Source organism: Corvus moneduloides, chromosome 1, assembly GCF_009650955.1.
Source record: "Corvus moneduloides isolate bCorMon1 chromosome 1, bCorMon1.pri, whole genome shotgun sequence".
NCBI classification, from domain to species: Eukaryota; Metazoa; Chordata; class Aves; order Passeriformes; family Corvidae; genus Corvus; species Corvus moneduloides.
The window spans coordinates 7,225,800-7,242,351 of record NC_045476.1 but is presented as its reverse complement, the minus strand read 5'-3'; the positions used below and the strand labels follow the sequence as shown (position 1 = coordinate 7,242,351).

At 40.7% G+C, this 16,552-nt stretch overlaps 1 protein-coding gene across 4 annotated transcripts in view; it reads right to left on the bottom strand.

The window, feature by feature from the left end:
• DPP6 (dipeptidyl peptidase like 6) overlaps positions 1–16,552 on the bottom strand; it is a 540,763-nt gene that overhangs the window by 304,656 nt on the left and 219,555 nt on the right. Inside the window, exon 1 of one of the 4 annotated variants that reach the window (XM_032098991.1) lies at positions 3,778–3,859. The exons of the other annotated variants lie outside the window; for them this stretch is intronic. Within the exon in view, the coding sequence (XP_031954882.1) occupies positions 3,778–3,828 (51 nt within the window). The 5' untranslated portion in view covers positions 3,829–3,859. Of the gene's footprint in view, positions 1–3,777; positions 3,860–16,552 lie in introns of those variants that run through there. 4 annotated transcript variants of the gene reach the window in all.

Here is a 16,552-nt window from a genome sequence, read left to right as displayed (position 1 = left end):
GGACTTTTGCACCCCCATTAGTCTCCTGTTAAAAGCTACTAGAGGGAGAGGCAGAAAAGAAACCATCAAGAAGTTTGCTGAGATGCACATTCCTCTCCTAAATCCATCTTTGCTCGTTCAAATCTGGGGCCATCAATGCTTACATCAGTTCTTGCTTAGGCAGAGCTGCTGCAGGATGCTCTGACACAGCACAGCCCAGGAGAAGCTGCCCTGCAGACTGAAAGGAAGAAATGAAATTCTCCAAAAAGGTTTAAAGCTGCACTGTATTGCTGTCTGATGGATGTATACAGGGAGCAAGGAGAATATAGGAGCCCATACAAGCTGGAACTTGCACTCATACCCTGTCCTCAGCACTGAAAGGGCAGATCACTGCCACTCGAGGGAGGGGGAAAGCCCTAAAATCTGGACACACATTCTGTTAACAGCTTAAAACACTTCAGCCTTGTTGCCTTTAAGGCTGGGGCTCAGGCCGTAATTCTTTTAAAATAAAATGTATTTTAACAGCACTGAAATAAGACATTCTTTTTGCGTCTCAGTCCCTCAGTCACAAACCACCTAAAACAATATTTATCAAGATAAGTATTTAAGAATCAGAGAAACTTAAAAATTGCTCCAGAATCAGTGCTTTTATACCAATTTATAGCCTGAAATACAAAAATTATGAAGTAGGAAAGTACAGCTGCCTGATGGAATCAGTGACAGTTCCAGGAGATGCTCCTGAAAAGAACAAATTGCTCCAGCCCACTACCATAAGCATTTTCCAGAGCAAATTATAGGGATTTTTAAAGAAGGCATATTTGCTTCAAACACTTACCCTGAAAGGCCATAATAGGGTTTTATAGCCGTCATAGTCTGTTGGGTCAAAAATGCATTAAATAAACCCAGAGCTTAAACACTTACAGGTATGATGGATCACAATGAAGTGTCCTATTAAGTAAATAATGTCTGCTCCAGACATTTTCTAAATAAAGGTTTACACGAGAGGATCACTGGCTTTGAAGTAGCCATTATATACTTTCATATCAATTTTCATGTTTCCATGACAATTGCTTTACTTTTTTATTCCTAATAAAACTCAGCATGGTGGTTTTTTCCAAGCTTGGGGGAAGTGTTAACCAGATGTCTCTGCATCAGGAAGAACCATTACTAACAAGGTCTCAAAACAGCCCAATACCTAAGGTAAATATAACCCTCAGTCCTCATCATAGCCCAGCATTCCCATCAAATACCATAATCTGTATATTGCTTTATAATGACTGTAGGTAGATTTTTTTTTTGAGCAAATGCACTCAGAATTGAGTACAGATTGAGTGCTTATTGTTTCTGCTTTTTTGACCCTATACTTCATTTCCCTGTTTTGTTTTGTTTTGTTTTTCTGGTAAGTTTGGCTTTATGTCCTTACTGGGATGAGTTGGCTCTATCTTCAGGAGTGTAGAGTAACTTCTCCAGCAGGAGTGCATACCTGCCGAAAACTTTGGAAGATTTAACTGTCAGTGATATATTCCAACCCTTTGGAGATCGGCATGAAACAGGGGCCAGATCAAGAATTAATTAAAAACAATGAGAGGCTTCCCGTGGATGGCAGACACCTCTGGAAAAACAAAAGTGAAGTTCCCCTGCCTTTTGCTGAAGGACATTCTATTTCGTGTGAAAAATGACAAATACTTTTCAAGCAGTGCTATCTTGGAGTGTATATAATATTTCAAAAATATCTTGAAAGCTTCATATTTTAATAAACAGTTCCTACATCCATTTTTTATTAATATGTTTTTAAAAGAGGAGCAGAAAATTAACAGTGTGAGTCAGATCATCAAGCAGGCATAAATCATCACAGCTTCACTGGTTTCAACTTACACTGCTTGTGAAAAAGACTCTCTATACCTTTCTGGAATCACAGAGTGAATTCATCATCCCCAAATAATTAAGGATTTAATTTAATTATCTGTTAATCTCTTCATTTTATGACTGGATTCTGAAGGATGGCAAGAACTGCAGAGAGCTATTGCAAGGGATGTTAATGATAAGTACAGTGTAAATCATAATTTTGATATATCCATAAATACTGAGCAAGTTAAGTGCTGAGAGTTAAGTGGAGGAAGGGAATGTGTGCCATATCATAGACATGTAATCTTCTGCATAAATATATTATGGCTTATTATAAAAGCACACTCTGCACAATATAAGGTCTAACCCTTTTGGTTTAATCCCAAGCATAAAAGCCCTCTTTGAGATTTTGATGTGCTTCTATCCAGAATAGTTTGAAGTAGGAAAAAAGGAAACAGTAGTATTTAAAACTGACATCTGATTCTGCAGAAATTTAATTTTGAGCTATATTACCCTGAAATACCAGGTACCACAATGATGGAATAGGGACAAATGCTTCAGGGAGAAGAGCAGAAAAGGCATCAATTAAAGGATGCCTAATAGCCTGCAGCTAAGTAGCTTCCACAAATAGGAGGTAAAGGACACAGTGTTCAGCTGCACCACAACATACACGGCTATATGCAAATAAAATACTTCTATCCAAGAAGGACATTTTGTCTCTCACAACTAAACCGCTCCCAGAGCCCATTTAAGTACCGTGCTTTGACTACAGTAATTATCTCACGTCACTTAATATGATATAATATCTACTTATGCTTAATGGATCTGTTTTAATTTCTAAGGAAACTGCCTGTTTGCACAAATGAAACTTGTATGACGATTAAAATATAATTTTCACTCAAGCAGTAACACTTTTTAACAAACAAAACCATAAACAGAGATGTTACATCTATTTGAAGACAGACTTATAAATGTGAATATCCTCTGCTACTCAATGCCCTGACTATAAATTGCTGTATATTATGGGAATTAACCATTCCTCATCATTGATAGAATAGCAAATCAAAGCTAATTTAAAGTAGTCTAATCAATGTTATCACTAAGCAAGTCAGCTGAGCTTCAGATCAGGGAAAATACATCTTATTTAACTAATAATGCAACATAATTTACATAATTAACTGATACCAAAGCCCCATTTTCTGAAAGCATCCAAACAAATGTATATTAGGACTTTTAAATTCCTTTTTAAATGGTTAATCTTTGCAGCAAATTTAACAATGAGAAAAACTAACCCCAAACTTTTCAAGGAAACCCAGTTCATGAGACATCAGAGAGGCCAGTTTCACTTGTTGCACCAAATTAACTTCACATTTTTTAAAGAATCATCTGTTTATTTTCTCTTATTTCCAACCTATAAGACATGCAATTGTTTATAAAGTAAATATGACAATCTATTATTATTTAATTTTGCCATAATGCTAGATTCCAGTGCTGCAAGGGCTTTAAATATGTCCCATTTCATTCAACTCTACAGTATATCTCAGACCTAAAATACAGCCTGAGGGGAAAAGAGGTTTGGTTTTTTTTGTAATGCCTTTTTTATATTCATCCAACCTTAAATGGCATTTTTAAAGGCCACCGAGGAAATCAGTTTAGCTTAGTTTCCTCAAGAGCTCTTACTGTAAAAACGTTGTTGTTGCAAATTCTCTGAAACTTTTCTCAAAAGTCAAATAAACTCGAATGCTTAATGTCTCAAGAAATTTGTGAAGATGCAGCTAATATGCAAAAAAAAAAAAAACAAGAAGAGCACACAATCAAACCCTGCAGTGAAGTCTGATCAAGTAACGTGCATGCAGCCAGACAACTTGTCCACAAACACCAGAATTATCTGCTTGCAATTCATTTGCTACCATTGCAATATTTTTAATAGACTAATGCATACTTTTCACTCACCCTCCATATTTTTTTGAATCTCTTCATTCTGGACAATTTGGTTTTGTTCATCTCTGAGGTCTGCAGATCAAATACATATCCTATATGGCTGTAGACATATTTTACAACCAGTCTGGAGCCTAAAACAGCAGAGTGATAGATATTCTTGAAAACAGAGGCACTCCCTGGCTTTTAATGCTGCTTCCAACAACCACACAGTTCACAGCTCAGCACAAAGTATCCAATAGCTGAACATGGGCACAAAAAGAAAGCCAAAATCCCTTGTTTGAGATGATACAGGGAGAAGTCTTGATCCATCCAGTGCTTGATTTAGGTCAGTGAAAAAAAAAAAATGCTATTATGTCAGCCATCCAACTTTAAGACGACTTGTGAGCTGACAGTCATGGCACTTTAAAGCACCGTCATGATGAGTCTTTACAAAGGGATTGTTTTAATCCTATATGAAAAAAAAAAAAGGAAAAAAAAGAAAAAAAATCACCCAAGCTACTTAAGGAGTATGGAAATCACATGATATAACAAAAATATCTCCAATGTGCTGCAAGGGAATGAAGCTGAGAAATACCTCATGTAGTGCTTTCTACTTCATTTTTGTGGTTTTCTAATGGTGGGAGATTTTTATGATTGTGGGGATCTACAGACCTATCATTCCTCCCAAGTTATTTTTAACCCTTTGTCCCTCTTTAAATAAAAAATAAATATCATATAAAATAGAAAACACAGAGATGTTATTTTTTTGTCTCCTGAAAATCAATCAATTACTCAGGAAATTGTACCAATGTTTATTCTAAAGGAAAGATATCATTGAGAGAATCTATCCAGAAGGGAGTTCCCATAGAAAGTCCTAACCATAAAAATTTTGTTCACAGTTCATGCTATCCGGCTCATAGGGCACTATAAGAGAGAAGGACCATTTGCTTTTATTGTTCATGCATCTGGTCTTCTTATGTTCCCTTTTATAATTTCAGGAAATGGAAAAGAAAGCAGAAAGAGTGTGAAATATCCCTCTCTGGTAAAACATAAAACCCCCTACCATATCTCAAATCCATTTCTGAAATGAGAAGATAAGTTTGTTTGACAAACACTGATTTATTACAGGCAGTTACAGCTGTTAAAGCTGATCTCCTGCAGTGTGGTGGAGCATAACAGGCCATCTCTAGAGATGTGACTATGCAGAGGACACCCTTTTGAAGTGTCAGCTCTGATTGAAAGCCTGGTGGTGTAACCCAGGTGCTGGAAGAAACTCATCCAGTAGAAATATATAAAAGAGATTTGCTTTGAATAGCTGGTGTGTTGCCTGGCTCTCTCAATAAGAAAGGGGGTAGCACATTCTTATGTGACTTCTTTCTTTGCCACATTGTGCTGTCACACATCTTCATCTTTGTGTTACAGCATCACAGAAAACTCCTCTTCCTGTCTTACAACACAGTGCAGTGTGTACTTGATCAGACTGCACTGAATATAAGACCACATTTGATATTCTGGTCAATATTCACACAGTCCTTATGAAACCTTTCCTTTCTTCCCTTCATGGAAGGGCAGAAGTGTTTCGGGTCTGAACCTGTAAAGTTCTAATTGTGCAAGGTGTCATTACTCACATGGTACAGCACACCCATAGGGGGATGTGCATTGACCAGCAATTTGGGACCTGACCCACGCTTCCTAATGGCTGTGATATGTTTCATGAAATGCAAAGCTCCATTTCAAATGTGAATACCAAATTTACTTGACTCCAAGAGCTGTTATGTGCTAATTCCAGAAATGACAGACTGGTCCTGTGGATGTATTTGATTATTTTATTCTCACATTTGGTATCAGAGTCCTAATGTTTTCCCATGAGGAGCATTCCCATTTATTTTAATGGCAGTGGAATCTGACCTTTGTTCAATAAAGAACAAAAGTGACTCATCTCATGTTTATCTGAAAGGACTAGCTATACCTCATTAACTTTTTTTCATACCCCCTTAGTAATCAGCCTCTCAATTAGCTAACAGTATTCCAAACTTTTTCAGACTTAATTTTCTGTCATTCTGGCAATACACCCTTAGTCTGACTGCCATCAAAGTGACAGATAAGAATATTTCAATTTTCTTAGTGTTTATTGTTAGTCAGATTAGTTAATGATTAGTTAGATGTAAGGAAATGTGTAGAAACCCTTCTTGATGTTATGCAATTAGTATTGAGGTCCCAAGCACTTCAGTCAAGCTCAGTGCAGACAAGAGCTGTTGTGGGAACACGCGCTCTGACTGCAGGCACAGCTGCATGGAGCTGTTCCTCTGAGCAAAACCAGAGTGACAGCTTTATGCTGACATGTGCCTGCCCACTAAGAGCTGAGTCACGATTTGAGTGCTATTCTCCTCTTTTCCATCTTTGTTCATGCACCACTAGACACCTACAGCTGAAGGTGCACTTTTCTGGACTTCAGTGATACCCAAAATGAAGTGGAATCCCTCCCTGAAATGGTTCCTCTAAGCAGTAGAAGAATGTGCTTTATATTCCTTTGTCCTCCAAAGATGGGAATGAGTTTTGGGCTTTCCATGCTGTAAGAAATGAAATTGTTCAGCAGATTTCTTTTGCTTGCTGCGGGCAGGGCTTATAAACAACACAGCACGTCCAGGTCAAGGTCAAGCCAAATGTGACTCTACTGTGTAGATTTCTCCTTTGTGGTTTGAATGTTATGGTTAGGAGGGAGGGAAAATATTTCTTCTGAAATATTCTGCCACTGTGGAATCATTCAAAATGCTTCCACCAAGTTAAGGGCTTTTGACACTGTAATGTGCTGAAAAGTGGCTTTCAGCACATTTTTAACATGGTTTCATGATAAAATCCTAATTCAGAAATAAACTGAGGTATTTCATTCACTATTCTCATTACTCTGACAGATGCACTTTAGGAGAGCAGCTTCTCTCTAGACTCAGGAAGTCTGAAGCCCACAAATGTCAAAGCACTGGCATTTCCAAGGTCTTCCTGACACGGTGAGGGGGTTTGAGGAGGTCGGAGTAGAGCCCAGCTATTAATGACCAAATCACTCTCTCATGTCCTTCAACTCCTTTCCATAAACTCTGACCTCTATATAAACCTCCCTATGGCAAATATAAGATGTAAGTCTAATGCCTGTTCTCTCTTCATTGAACCATAAAATTTCTCCTCCATGACCTTCACTTTGTAAGAAACAGATGAAGGAAAGGAGACAAACAGAGGTACAAAAAAAGTCACATTGATGTTTTGGGAAAAAAAAGCAACCACAACTGTCAAATTTTCCACAAGTCCTTACAGATGATCCTTCAGTATTAACTTCCTCCATTTGGATGCCTGTCATGGGTTAGCAAGCATAGCCTCAGAAGTGAGTCTTTTGCAAAGAGGTGCTTACAGCTTCCTTACAGAATCTATCAACTGGCTAGTTTGAATATTGACAAATTTTTAAGCCACTTAGAATTTTGACTGCCTCTGTGGTCCACATTTAAGAATGGACAAACCCTGGGAAGGTCTCTCTCTTGCTTCCAGCCGGGGGACAGGTAACTGGGCTGGGTCTGTACAGGGCCCTGCCGGGCCCTGCTGGGTCCACGCCGAGAGCTGCTCGGGCTGGGTCTGGGTCGGGACACAGCCATCCTGGAGCCGATGGGCCCTGTTCCACCTGCAGCCCCCCCAGCCCTTCTCTGTGCAGATGGCGTGGCCCAGCTCCCCCTCTCCAGTGAGACCAAAGATTCAGCTGAAGCTGCCCTGCTGCCCGGCAAAGATCACGTGACCAACAGCGATAAGCAAAATTCCAGCTGCAAGGCCTGGGTGAGATCAACCCTTTTTTAGTGCTGTAAGTTTCCTCCAGAACAGATGAAGCCTGCATACATTAAGTAAAGAAAGAAGAGCTGAAATCCTGAGGGAGAAGAAAGAGGAGATGCTGAAAGCTGAAAATCTGTTGTAAAGCCATGGTGGTGACGGACTATGATATATCAGAGTACCCGTTGTAATTTCATGAAAGCATGGGGGGTGGAGCGTTCAAACTGCACTTGTGAGCAAAAGCACCTGTGCTGGAATAAGCAAATGCTGAAGCAGCTGTAATTTGATGAGATGTTTGAACAGGGAGAGATGGAAGCGATGAGGACTCTTGCTCAATCGGAAGGAGAAGACCTCAGTTCCTAGAGATACTCCCAGAGATAGTCCTAGAGATGAAGATGAGGGGGACCCTTTTCTCCCAGGGAAAGGGGAGGGCCTCTATTAGAGATGAAGATGGTCCCAGAGATGGGTGAAGAGAACCTTTGTTTTTGAACAGCTCAACCTTAAAATTGTACCCCAGTAATTCAAGAGTGGACCCTCGAAAGCAGTTGTGGGAAAAGCTGCAAGTCGTGGGAAGGGACTCCCACATGTGAGCAGGGAACCAACCTGGCTGGCTGTCTTGCTGTGATAATGTCTCCATAGTATGAGCAAGAGAGACTCCTCTCCCTAAGTGAACTGAACAAGGTTATTTGGAAGTGGTAAACAGACTGAACATCTCAAGGGTTGTCTTTTTACAGTGGGAGAAGGGGGAAAGGTGGAGGGAGGAGAAGAGTTCTGAAGGTGTGGTATGATTTTTTTTTTCCTTCTTTTAGGTCTATTAATAAACTTCTTTATATTCTTTCACGTTTTGTGCCTGCTTTGCTTTCCTAATTCTTATCTCACAGAAGGTAAATAGTAATGAGTATTTTGGACCAAACCACTACACTGCCCTGGTGGGTTACACATTTGTGCCCCTGAGCAGTGACTGCTGCTGTGGGTTTTGCTGCTTTGCTTCCAGTAAGGTGAGATGCTCAGATTTTACCCAGTAATTTAGTTAAACATAATGGAGTGAAATCATCCAAGAATATTTACTGCAAGCTCAAAATCCCACCTCAGCTGCATTTACTGAGAGCAATAACACTACGTGTGTTCCTGTAAGTATAATTTGGTTCCTATAGCAGCTCTCAAATTAACAGAAGAGGAAGACGATTTGATTGCAGTAATCGATCACAGGATTATAAACCACTGGTGTGGAAGGCAGCAAAAATGAAATCCACACTTCCAAGGACTTACTGGGAAAGTCTTTGCTTTCCAGTAAGGGCTGAGAAATGTTAGTAGGGAATCACAGAGTACTGCTGACACCTCATTTGGATAGTGGGTACAATTGTGGTCACTCATATTCATGAGAAATGAAAACAAAACTGGAACAGATGCAAATAATGGCTGGCAGATGACTGAGGAAGTGGAGAACTGTCTTGTGACAGAAACTATAGGAGCCTAATTAAAGCAAGGCTGCCACCTATAAATGTACTGGAAAGGGAAGCAGAAATGGGGAAGAGCTGTTTAACCCCAAATTTAACACTGACACAGGACAGATATGTATAAACCAGAAAGAACAAATGCAAGCTAAAAATCAGAAAATGATTTGTGACCATCTAACTCTAGGGTATCTTCCTAATAAAAGTAGAAAGGAATAAATGTTACACAAATCTAAGAGCACTGTTGAGTGGTTTATGAGGGGGACAGGATGTCAGGGTGCCTGCATTAAGAAATCCTGAAAAGCTGCTACCAATTTCCTACTCCTTGCAGAGCTCTCTTGACAGAATTAGGCAAACATCTTTGCAAGTTGGACCTGATGCTCAGCTGCACTATGAGCAGCTGTGACCCTTTTCTGCTCCCAGTGAGAGCACACCGCCCCATGAAGTGGTCTTCGGACTGTTCTAACTTTCTCCATTTACCTGTGTAAGCCCATAAGTCCATTTGGCACCAGGGCATTACCTGCTCACCAGGACATGATCTGATCATACCCCTGCACTGGGGATCAGTCACAACAGCCAGATGCAGAATGTTCTGACAGGTAAAGAAAATATAAAAATCCAAACAAACAAGCAAAAAGTAACAGAAAATCTACAAAAGAGGAAAAGATGGAAATCTGTAGTCCTGTTTGCTCATAATGTCCTCAGAAGTGAAAGCAGCAGAATCACACTCTGATTCCCATCCCAGCTCAATAATTGACTCTGGAAATGGATATGGAACCCCAGAGCCACAGCCCAAACCAAAGAAGGAAAGTGAGATACCAAACCCATGGAATAAAAACAGACCAAAACAACCCTCTGTATTATTGTAAGAGGAAGTAAAAGAAGCAGGACTGAAATGTCCAGCTCTCCACCTCATTTCATGAAGATCTTATAATGGCTGAGGCTTGGACATGTGTCAGTATAGATGAACTGTGATGAAAACAGGTGCAAACACACGAGGCCACAGTAACAGGAAGATGCTGTGCCCGGCTCTGCCCACAGACAGTTGTGACTCACGGATAGAAGCCTGGAGAAAAAAAAATCCACACCTCCAGCTTTCCCCTATCTCTCCAGCCTGAGCTGCCTGTTGTAGACTCCAAAGACAACAACAGCTTTTGGCCAAAATACAGAAACCCGACATGTTCCATTCTTCCCTTGCCTGCAGGACTGGTTGTACTCATTCTGCCGCTGACAGCACTGATTCTGCTGCACGCTCAGAAGCAGGGAATTGGATGCCAAACTTTGCCTGTTTCCAGAAGGGAGATAAGTCTCCCCCAAACAGTATTTTCCTGCTGACTGCCACTATCAGGAGAGCAACAACATGCCCATTGCTATCCCACACTGCCCTGTCAGATGGTGCTCATGTGAGCCACACAGATGTCTGAACATGAACTCCTGCTTGCTTTATTTCAATAACAGACAAATCCAGGAGATACTGTTAATGAAGTTCCTCCCTTAAATATGTAGCACACTGCAGTGTGCAGACACCTTGGTTGTGGCAATAAAACATTGTGAGGTGGATCAGAAAATTCATCTTTTTTTACCAGGTTATTTTCAGGGCAGGTCATTTCACTTATCAGCGCATTGATCTGGCTCACAGCAGGGCTGTACAAGCCATTGTGTGGGCAGGCTGAGGACAAGCAACTCCTTTCTCTGGCATTGCTTTCCAGCCCCCCATGCTGGGAGCTTCAGTGAACTCCTGAGCTTGCCCCCTGCTCCTTGGAAGCACCAGCCCTCACAGGGAAAGGAGTCAGCTGTTTGCAAGCAAAAAGCACTGGGAAGAAGCCACAGTGCAGCAGTGTAAGAGTACTGAAGATCACTAGCAGGAGAAAATAATTTCTATTTAATGGTCTCTACTATTTGCATATATATTAACTCAAACGAATACTTCAGCTACGTCCACGCACTGTGCTAGAGAAATATGAAGGTGGAAAAAGTGTCTTTTCTCATATGTAAGTGCACATAGACAGGCATGGACCCTTTGCAAAATGCAGCACCTATTTCTGCTCAGTTATTCCGAGTCACACTCAGTGGCTGATTTCCAGTCTGCAGGAGATGGAAGAGCGAAGGCTTGAAAGCAGCATGGTCTCTGGGTGGAACAAGATAATCCGAGACAACCTGCCATCTCCACTGTCTGTCTCAGAAGGCCCCATTTATTATAGATTTTATATTTTTTCAAGCAGTGTCTTCATCAAACTCAGCTACACAGATTTTAGGGTCCCAGTATGAGGTGTTTAACAAGTTCTCCTTCCCTCCACTACATGTGTTCTGTGTCTCAGCTTATATAAAAGCTGTAGAGAAGAAAAAGCAAACCAACCCATCTCCACCAGCATGTTTTGACCATAGCATACAAGATACCAAACATCTTCACCGAAATTCAGTGCCAAGAGCCAAAATCTTCCTACTCAAATTGAAGGTAAAACCAGAAAGAAATTAAAGAGTTTTTTCCATTTCAATGTCTAAATCTACTACCTGAAAACTTCCATTCTCACCTACATGGCAGATTTACAGCAACACCTAATCCTGATTTGCACTCCTGATTTGTTCACTGTGAAGTCTTGACTCTTTAACCAGCAGCACCAATGATCCATGACATGCTGAGCGTTCAGGAGCCTAAAGTCTTGAACTTCTGGACTGCAGCAAGAGAGACTAAGGTTTTTGGGGTCTCCTGTCCTCTTTAAGGGACATTTGGATGAACCCATCTTCTTGCCTGGGACCAAGAGGGCTAAGAAAGTGAGTAGGAAAGAGAAGTGGGCAGAGAGAAACACAAAAACCAGCCAAAGCAACCCTCCTGAACGGCTAAATTTGTTAGAAATTGTCAAATATGAATAGACAAGAGATCTGGGATCCATGGGAAGATGCACTGGTCAGAGTTACCAGATCTCTCTTGGCATCTCAGCTTTCCAGGCACCCTGCAGCTGGGGCAGCCCAGCTAAGCAGTATCTTCCAGGACAAGCAGCTCCAGGGCTGTCCTCCACTGAATTTTGGTAGTTTGACAGCTCACTGCAAACCTGCTCTACGTATAATAAATTACAGTGAATTATATTACACCTTGTTGTAAGAAAGCCTTGATTCTCTGGAATTAAATTAAAATAAACCAATTTACAAAGTAGGAGAAAAGAGTTAAAAAGTTCCTGTCAGATATTTGTCCAACCCTGGTTTAGAAACTTCCACTGATGGAGATCTGACAACCTTTGTAGGCAATCCAGCCCAGCTGCTACAGCTGGAAAGTTGAATTTCCAAGCTCATTATTCTATGCCATGCCTACATCAAGACCTAAGGATAGTTTTCCCCTTTGCAAGTACTCTTTAGATAAATAAAAACTGTCACTCTGTGTCCTTGTGAGGGCAGGCATTAAACAATACCTAGTTTTACGCTTTAAAAATTTATTTTCCATCCATGGTGTAGATTTATTCTCAGGCTTAATAGATGTTATTTTATAGAGCCAGTTTCTATTTTTCTCCCTTATTAGGTACAGATAAAATAGTCTACACTGTATTTAATGGTGTGTTGCACTCTGGGTGAGTGGTTTTTTTCTTTCTAAATTATGTTGCTCTCTGACATTGATTGGTGATACAACACTGTGCCTTGAAAATTTCTGCTTTTCTTTATCTATCCTGTGTATTCCTGGGTTGTTAGGAACAGTAATGTTTTACCAGCCCTGGTATTATTTTCACTAGAATTGTTCAGTCACCTGAAGTCAACTTGTCCCCAGTCACCGCAGGCAAAAAATGAAATGAAAGGTCAACAAATTAGACTCAAAGAAAACACACAGAAATATTTTGTACCCCTAAGAATATAACCTGTATTTTAGATAAACAAATATTGAATTTCAAACAACATGAAATATAAAGCAATTAGGACAGAGACAGAAGTAGTGACTTTGGAAGATGCCAGGCATGGGGAGGACAAGTCACTCTCTACATCCAGTGGTTGTGCCACCATTCCCTCAGCGTTTTTCCTCCTTTAAAGGACAAATTCTACAAGGGAAGTAAAACCTAATCATTGTCCCTGTTCAGACAGATTTTTCATCTGAAGCTCCCACCAAGGTGACCAATTAATGTTAATCCAGAGGGCATTTTGTGTGATCAACCATTAGCGATGCAATCAACCCATTCATGGCCATCTACTGCCAACACATTTGGGTCATTATGAAGATGGATCATTTTGAGCAGCTACTTAGAGGGAAAAAGCTCCTTATCCCACTCCCATAATCATCCAGACTGTGTTAGATGTAATTACTGCTGGGCGATAAGGGAGACTAAGGAAAGGGACAGACTGAAATATGTCCTCAAGAGCCTTAACTGTTTTGGATCTTAATTCCTTAAAGCCCCTTATCATTCTGAAAATATTAGCTTTGCCACCAAAGGTGGGACTCATTTGGTGAAATGCAGACATGTGAGGTCTGAGCAAAGCCATCCTGGACACCTTTGGAAGTCAATGGAGCTCAAGTCTGTGAAGTTACTGGTTCCTAAAGCAGGCATCTAAACCCACATAGAAGAGGAAGGACCTGGAAGTGCCATTATTGCTCTTTTGGTTATAAAGGGATTTTAAGGAGACTGGATCAGATGGAAATGTCTATTCTGCATTAAAACAAATCCTGCCCCATGAGCCTCCTGAGCAACTTTTCACCTCCGATAAAATCCTTCACGTTGCAACCCTTGCACATTTTTTGCGTTTAAAAGAGCAGGATTTGTGTGTGCATCTGGATGCACGTGAGCACTCCAGGAAGGAGGAATGATAAATGTTCCCAGGGCTGGACACAGTGGATGCCAGTGTCCCACAGGGAAGTGCATTTCTTTGCCCTATTTGCTAGGAAAGCAGAAATGCTGGCAGGCTCCTTCTGCCACTAGATTTCCAAGCAGCTGCCCAATGACCATGTTAGTGGCTGGTTAGGGCACTTATAACATTCTTTAAATGTTTAATATTTTATTCCTCCCTTGAAGCATCTGGTGTAAGTCACTTCTGGAAACAGAACACTGGACCAGATGGAGCATTAGTCTGTGACATTCTGATCTGGTAATTCCTATGTTAATTTTTATGACAGTTTAGATGGGCACTGGCCACAGGGTCCAATCTGGGTCAATTTATTATAGGAAAATTCTTTTTTTTCCCTTTTCATTTTCTATTGAAAAGTTTGGGGGTTTTTTAATGTTGATTTTCACAGTGCAGCACCTGGGGAGAAAAAAGAGGCATTGCAGATTTCAGGAGTTAAAAGGTGGGCTCCTACTGCTTCCTCAGATACAGAATGAAAAGGGGAACATTTTTCACAGTAGTTATCTGCAGATTTGGCAGATGTCTTTTGAACTATTTAGAAGCTTAAGTACTGTGTGATATGCACCAGTAAATGCAATGTTTAGTGGTATTACAGTCAGCATCATAAAGAGGCCTGAAGGTTCCCTTGTGAACCCCAGTTGTGTTGGCTTAGAGGGATACAGAAAAAAAGTCTATATTACAACATGCTACATTTTTAGAAATGATCAATAATCCTGAGCATATCAGAATCCAAAAGGCCCCGGACAAGTGATTGTAAAGGGAACTGATTTTCACCACACTTCTGAATATCAGAGTTCTTTCCATGGTACACTCAAGAATGAAGGCATCCCAAACTATCAGGCACCATTGAAATGCCATTCTGACATAGAGATGTCTGTTCTAAACTGCAGAAACATAGTCAGGTTATGCTGTGCCCCCACTTAAAGACAGTTTGATTGATCAAGGTCAGCTATGAATAATACTGACAACTTTATAGCCACATAATTTTCTCTAATTAAACCTCCAGCTTCTATCTAGGTACTTCTCCCTTATGTTGTTTTTGCTTATACATCCTTGTGATGCCAAGCTGTGAAAAATTATGTGGGTCATATAATCTTGTCACTGTTCTTTTCTTACATTAACATATTAATTCCAAAAACATAGAGCAAAAATATGAACAAAAAGATTCATGACTACACTTTGGTGTGGTTAGATGTGAGTCCTTGCAGGCATTTTGGAGATTAGCAGCGCAACAAATTATTAGTTCCTCTAAATATCTGGTTCTGGCTAAAGAAACTAATCATATAAAACTGAAGCATTAGCCTTTGGCAAACTGCCTCTGTTCCTGTTAGAACAGGCTGGTACAAGATGAGAAATTGAATGAGGTGGTTTGGTTTTCTGTTTTGGTTTTTTTTTAATAGCACAGGAATGTAGATAATTTTTGCCCATTAATTTTTATGTACTGAATAAGGCCTGAAAACCAGTAAAAATAGATCTGTTGTTTTCCAGTTGGGTTCATGAAGGATTCCTTGCCTCTGTATGGCTGTTCAAAATATACACTGTGACTGCACTTAAAGGTTGATGGGAAAAATTCATATGCCATTTTTTGTCAGGGTTTTTTCCCTTAAGTTACAGTGATGAAATGGCAAAGGGGTGGCTTTTCCAATGAGTTTCATGGGGCTGCACCAGCAATCACACACTCATCACTGCTTACATGGAGTTTTCTGCACAAACTTACTCTGGGGTGGGTTTGTACCAATAAGGTATCTCATGGAGTAGAGAGGATGCAAAGCTGCACCATCAGCCAGAGGTACAGCACAGCACCCTGGGGCAGCCCGAGGCAAATGTTACCCTTGTTCATAACACCAGAACCCAGAAAAGCCAACATTTAGGGACAAGAGGGTCCTGCCATTTCTCTCCATTCTATGAAAGAGGAACTCATTGCTCAGAGAGCTCCGACAGAGCACAATTTCTTGCTGAAATGCCTGTTTCAGCTCACCCCTCACATCTGTGTGGCCTCTCTTCCATAATAAGCCTTTGCCAGAATTGTTTTTCTGCTTCACAATAGAAACCAGATGGACTAAACCCAGTCCTGTGAGAGTGCATCTGCACAGGCAGTCCTGAGAAGGGGAACGGCCAGTGAGAGGCCGTTTAGCTCAAAAATGTCACTTGGAGAATTTTTTTCTGTTATCTGAGTAGCCAAGTGTCTGATTTACACTGAATTGAATATTTTGATGGCATTTTTTCACTTAAAGAATTAAAGAGGCTTGAGATAAAGGCCTGAATGAATACAGTCTCATACAGTATGTTCACAGACTCCACAGCAAGCCCCCACATCAGCAATGGAAGCACCTGCGGATGAAGAAGGGTCGGAGGATGCAAAGACACGCAGAGCCTGTATTTCAGACAATTACAGGATCACAGAATCATTAAGGCTGGAAAAAAATCTGCAGTATCATCAAGCCCAACCTTTGACCAAATACCAGCAGGACCACCAAACCAGAGCACAAAGTGCCATGTCCATTTGTGTTCTGAACACTTCCAGGGATGGTGACTCCACTACTTCCCTGGGGAGCCTGTCACAGTGGGCTCTTTCCGTATCAGGGGGCATAGAAAATTCAGTTTTAGGACTTTCTCCAAAATATGGCAAGAAGTTTCTGGTTGCCTCATCATGACACCCCATATCTCCCCCAAACCATCCTGGCAGCAGCAACGAATTGCCAGTGCATAGGGAAGTAGAACCAGGGCAGCAGAAC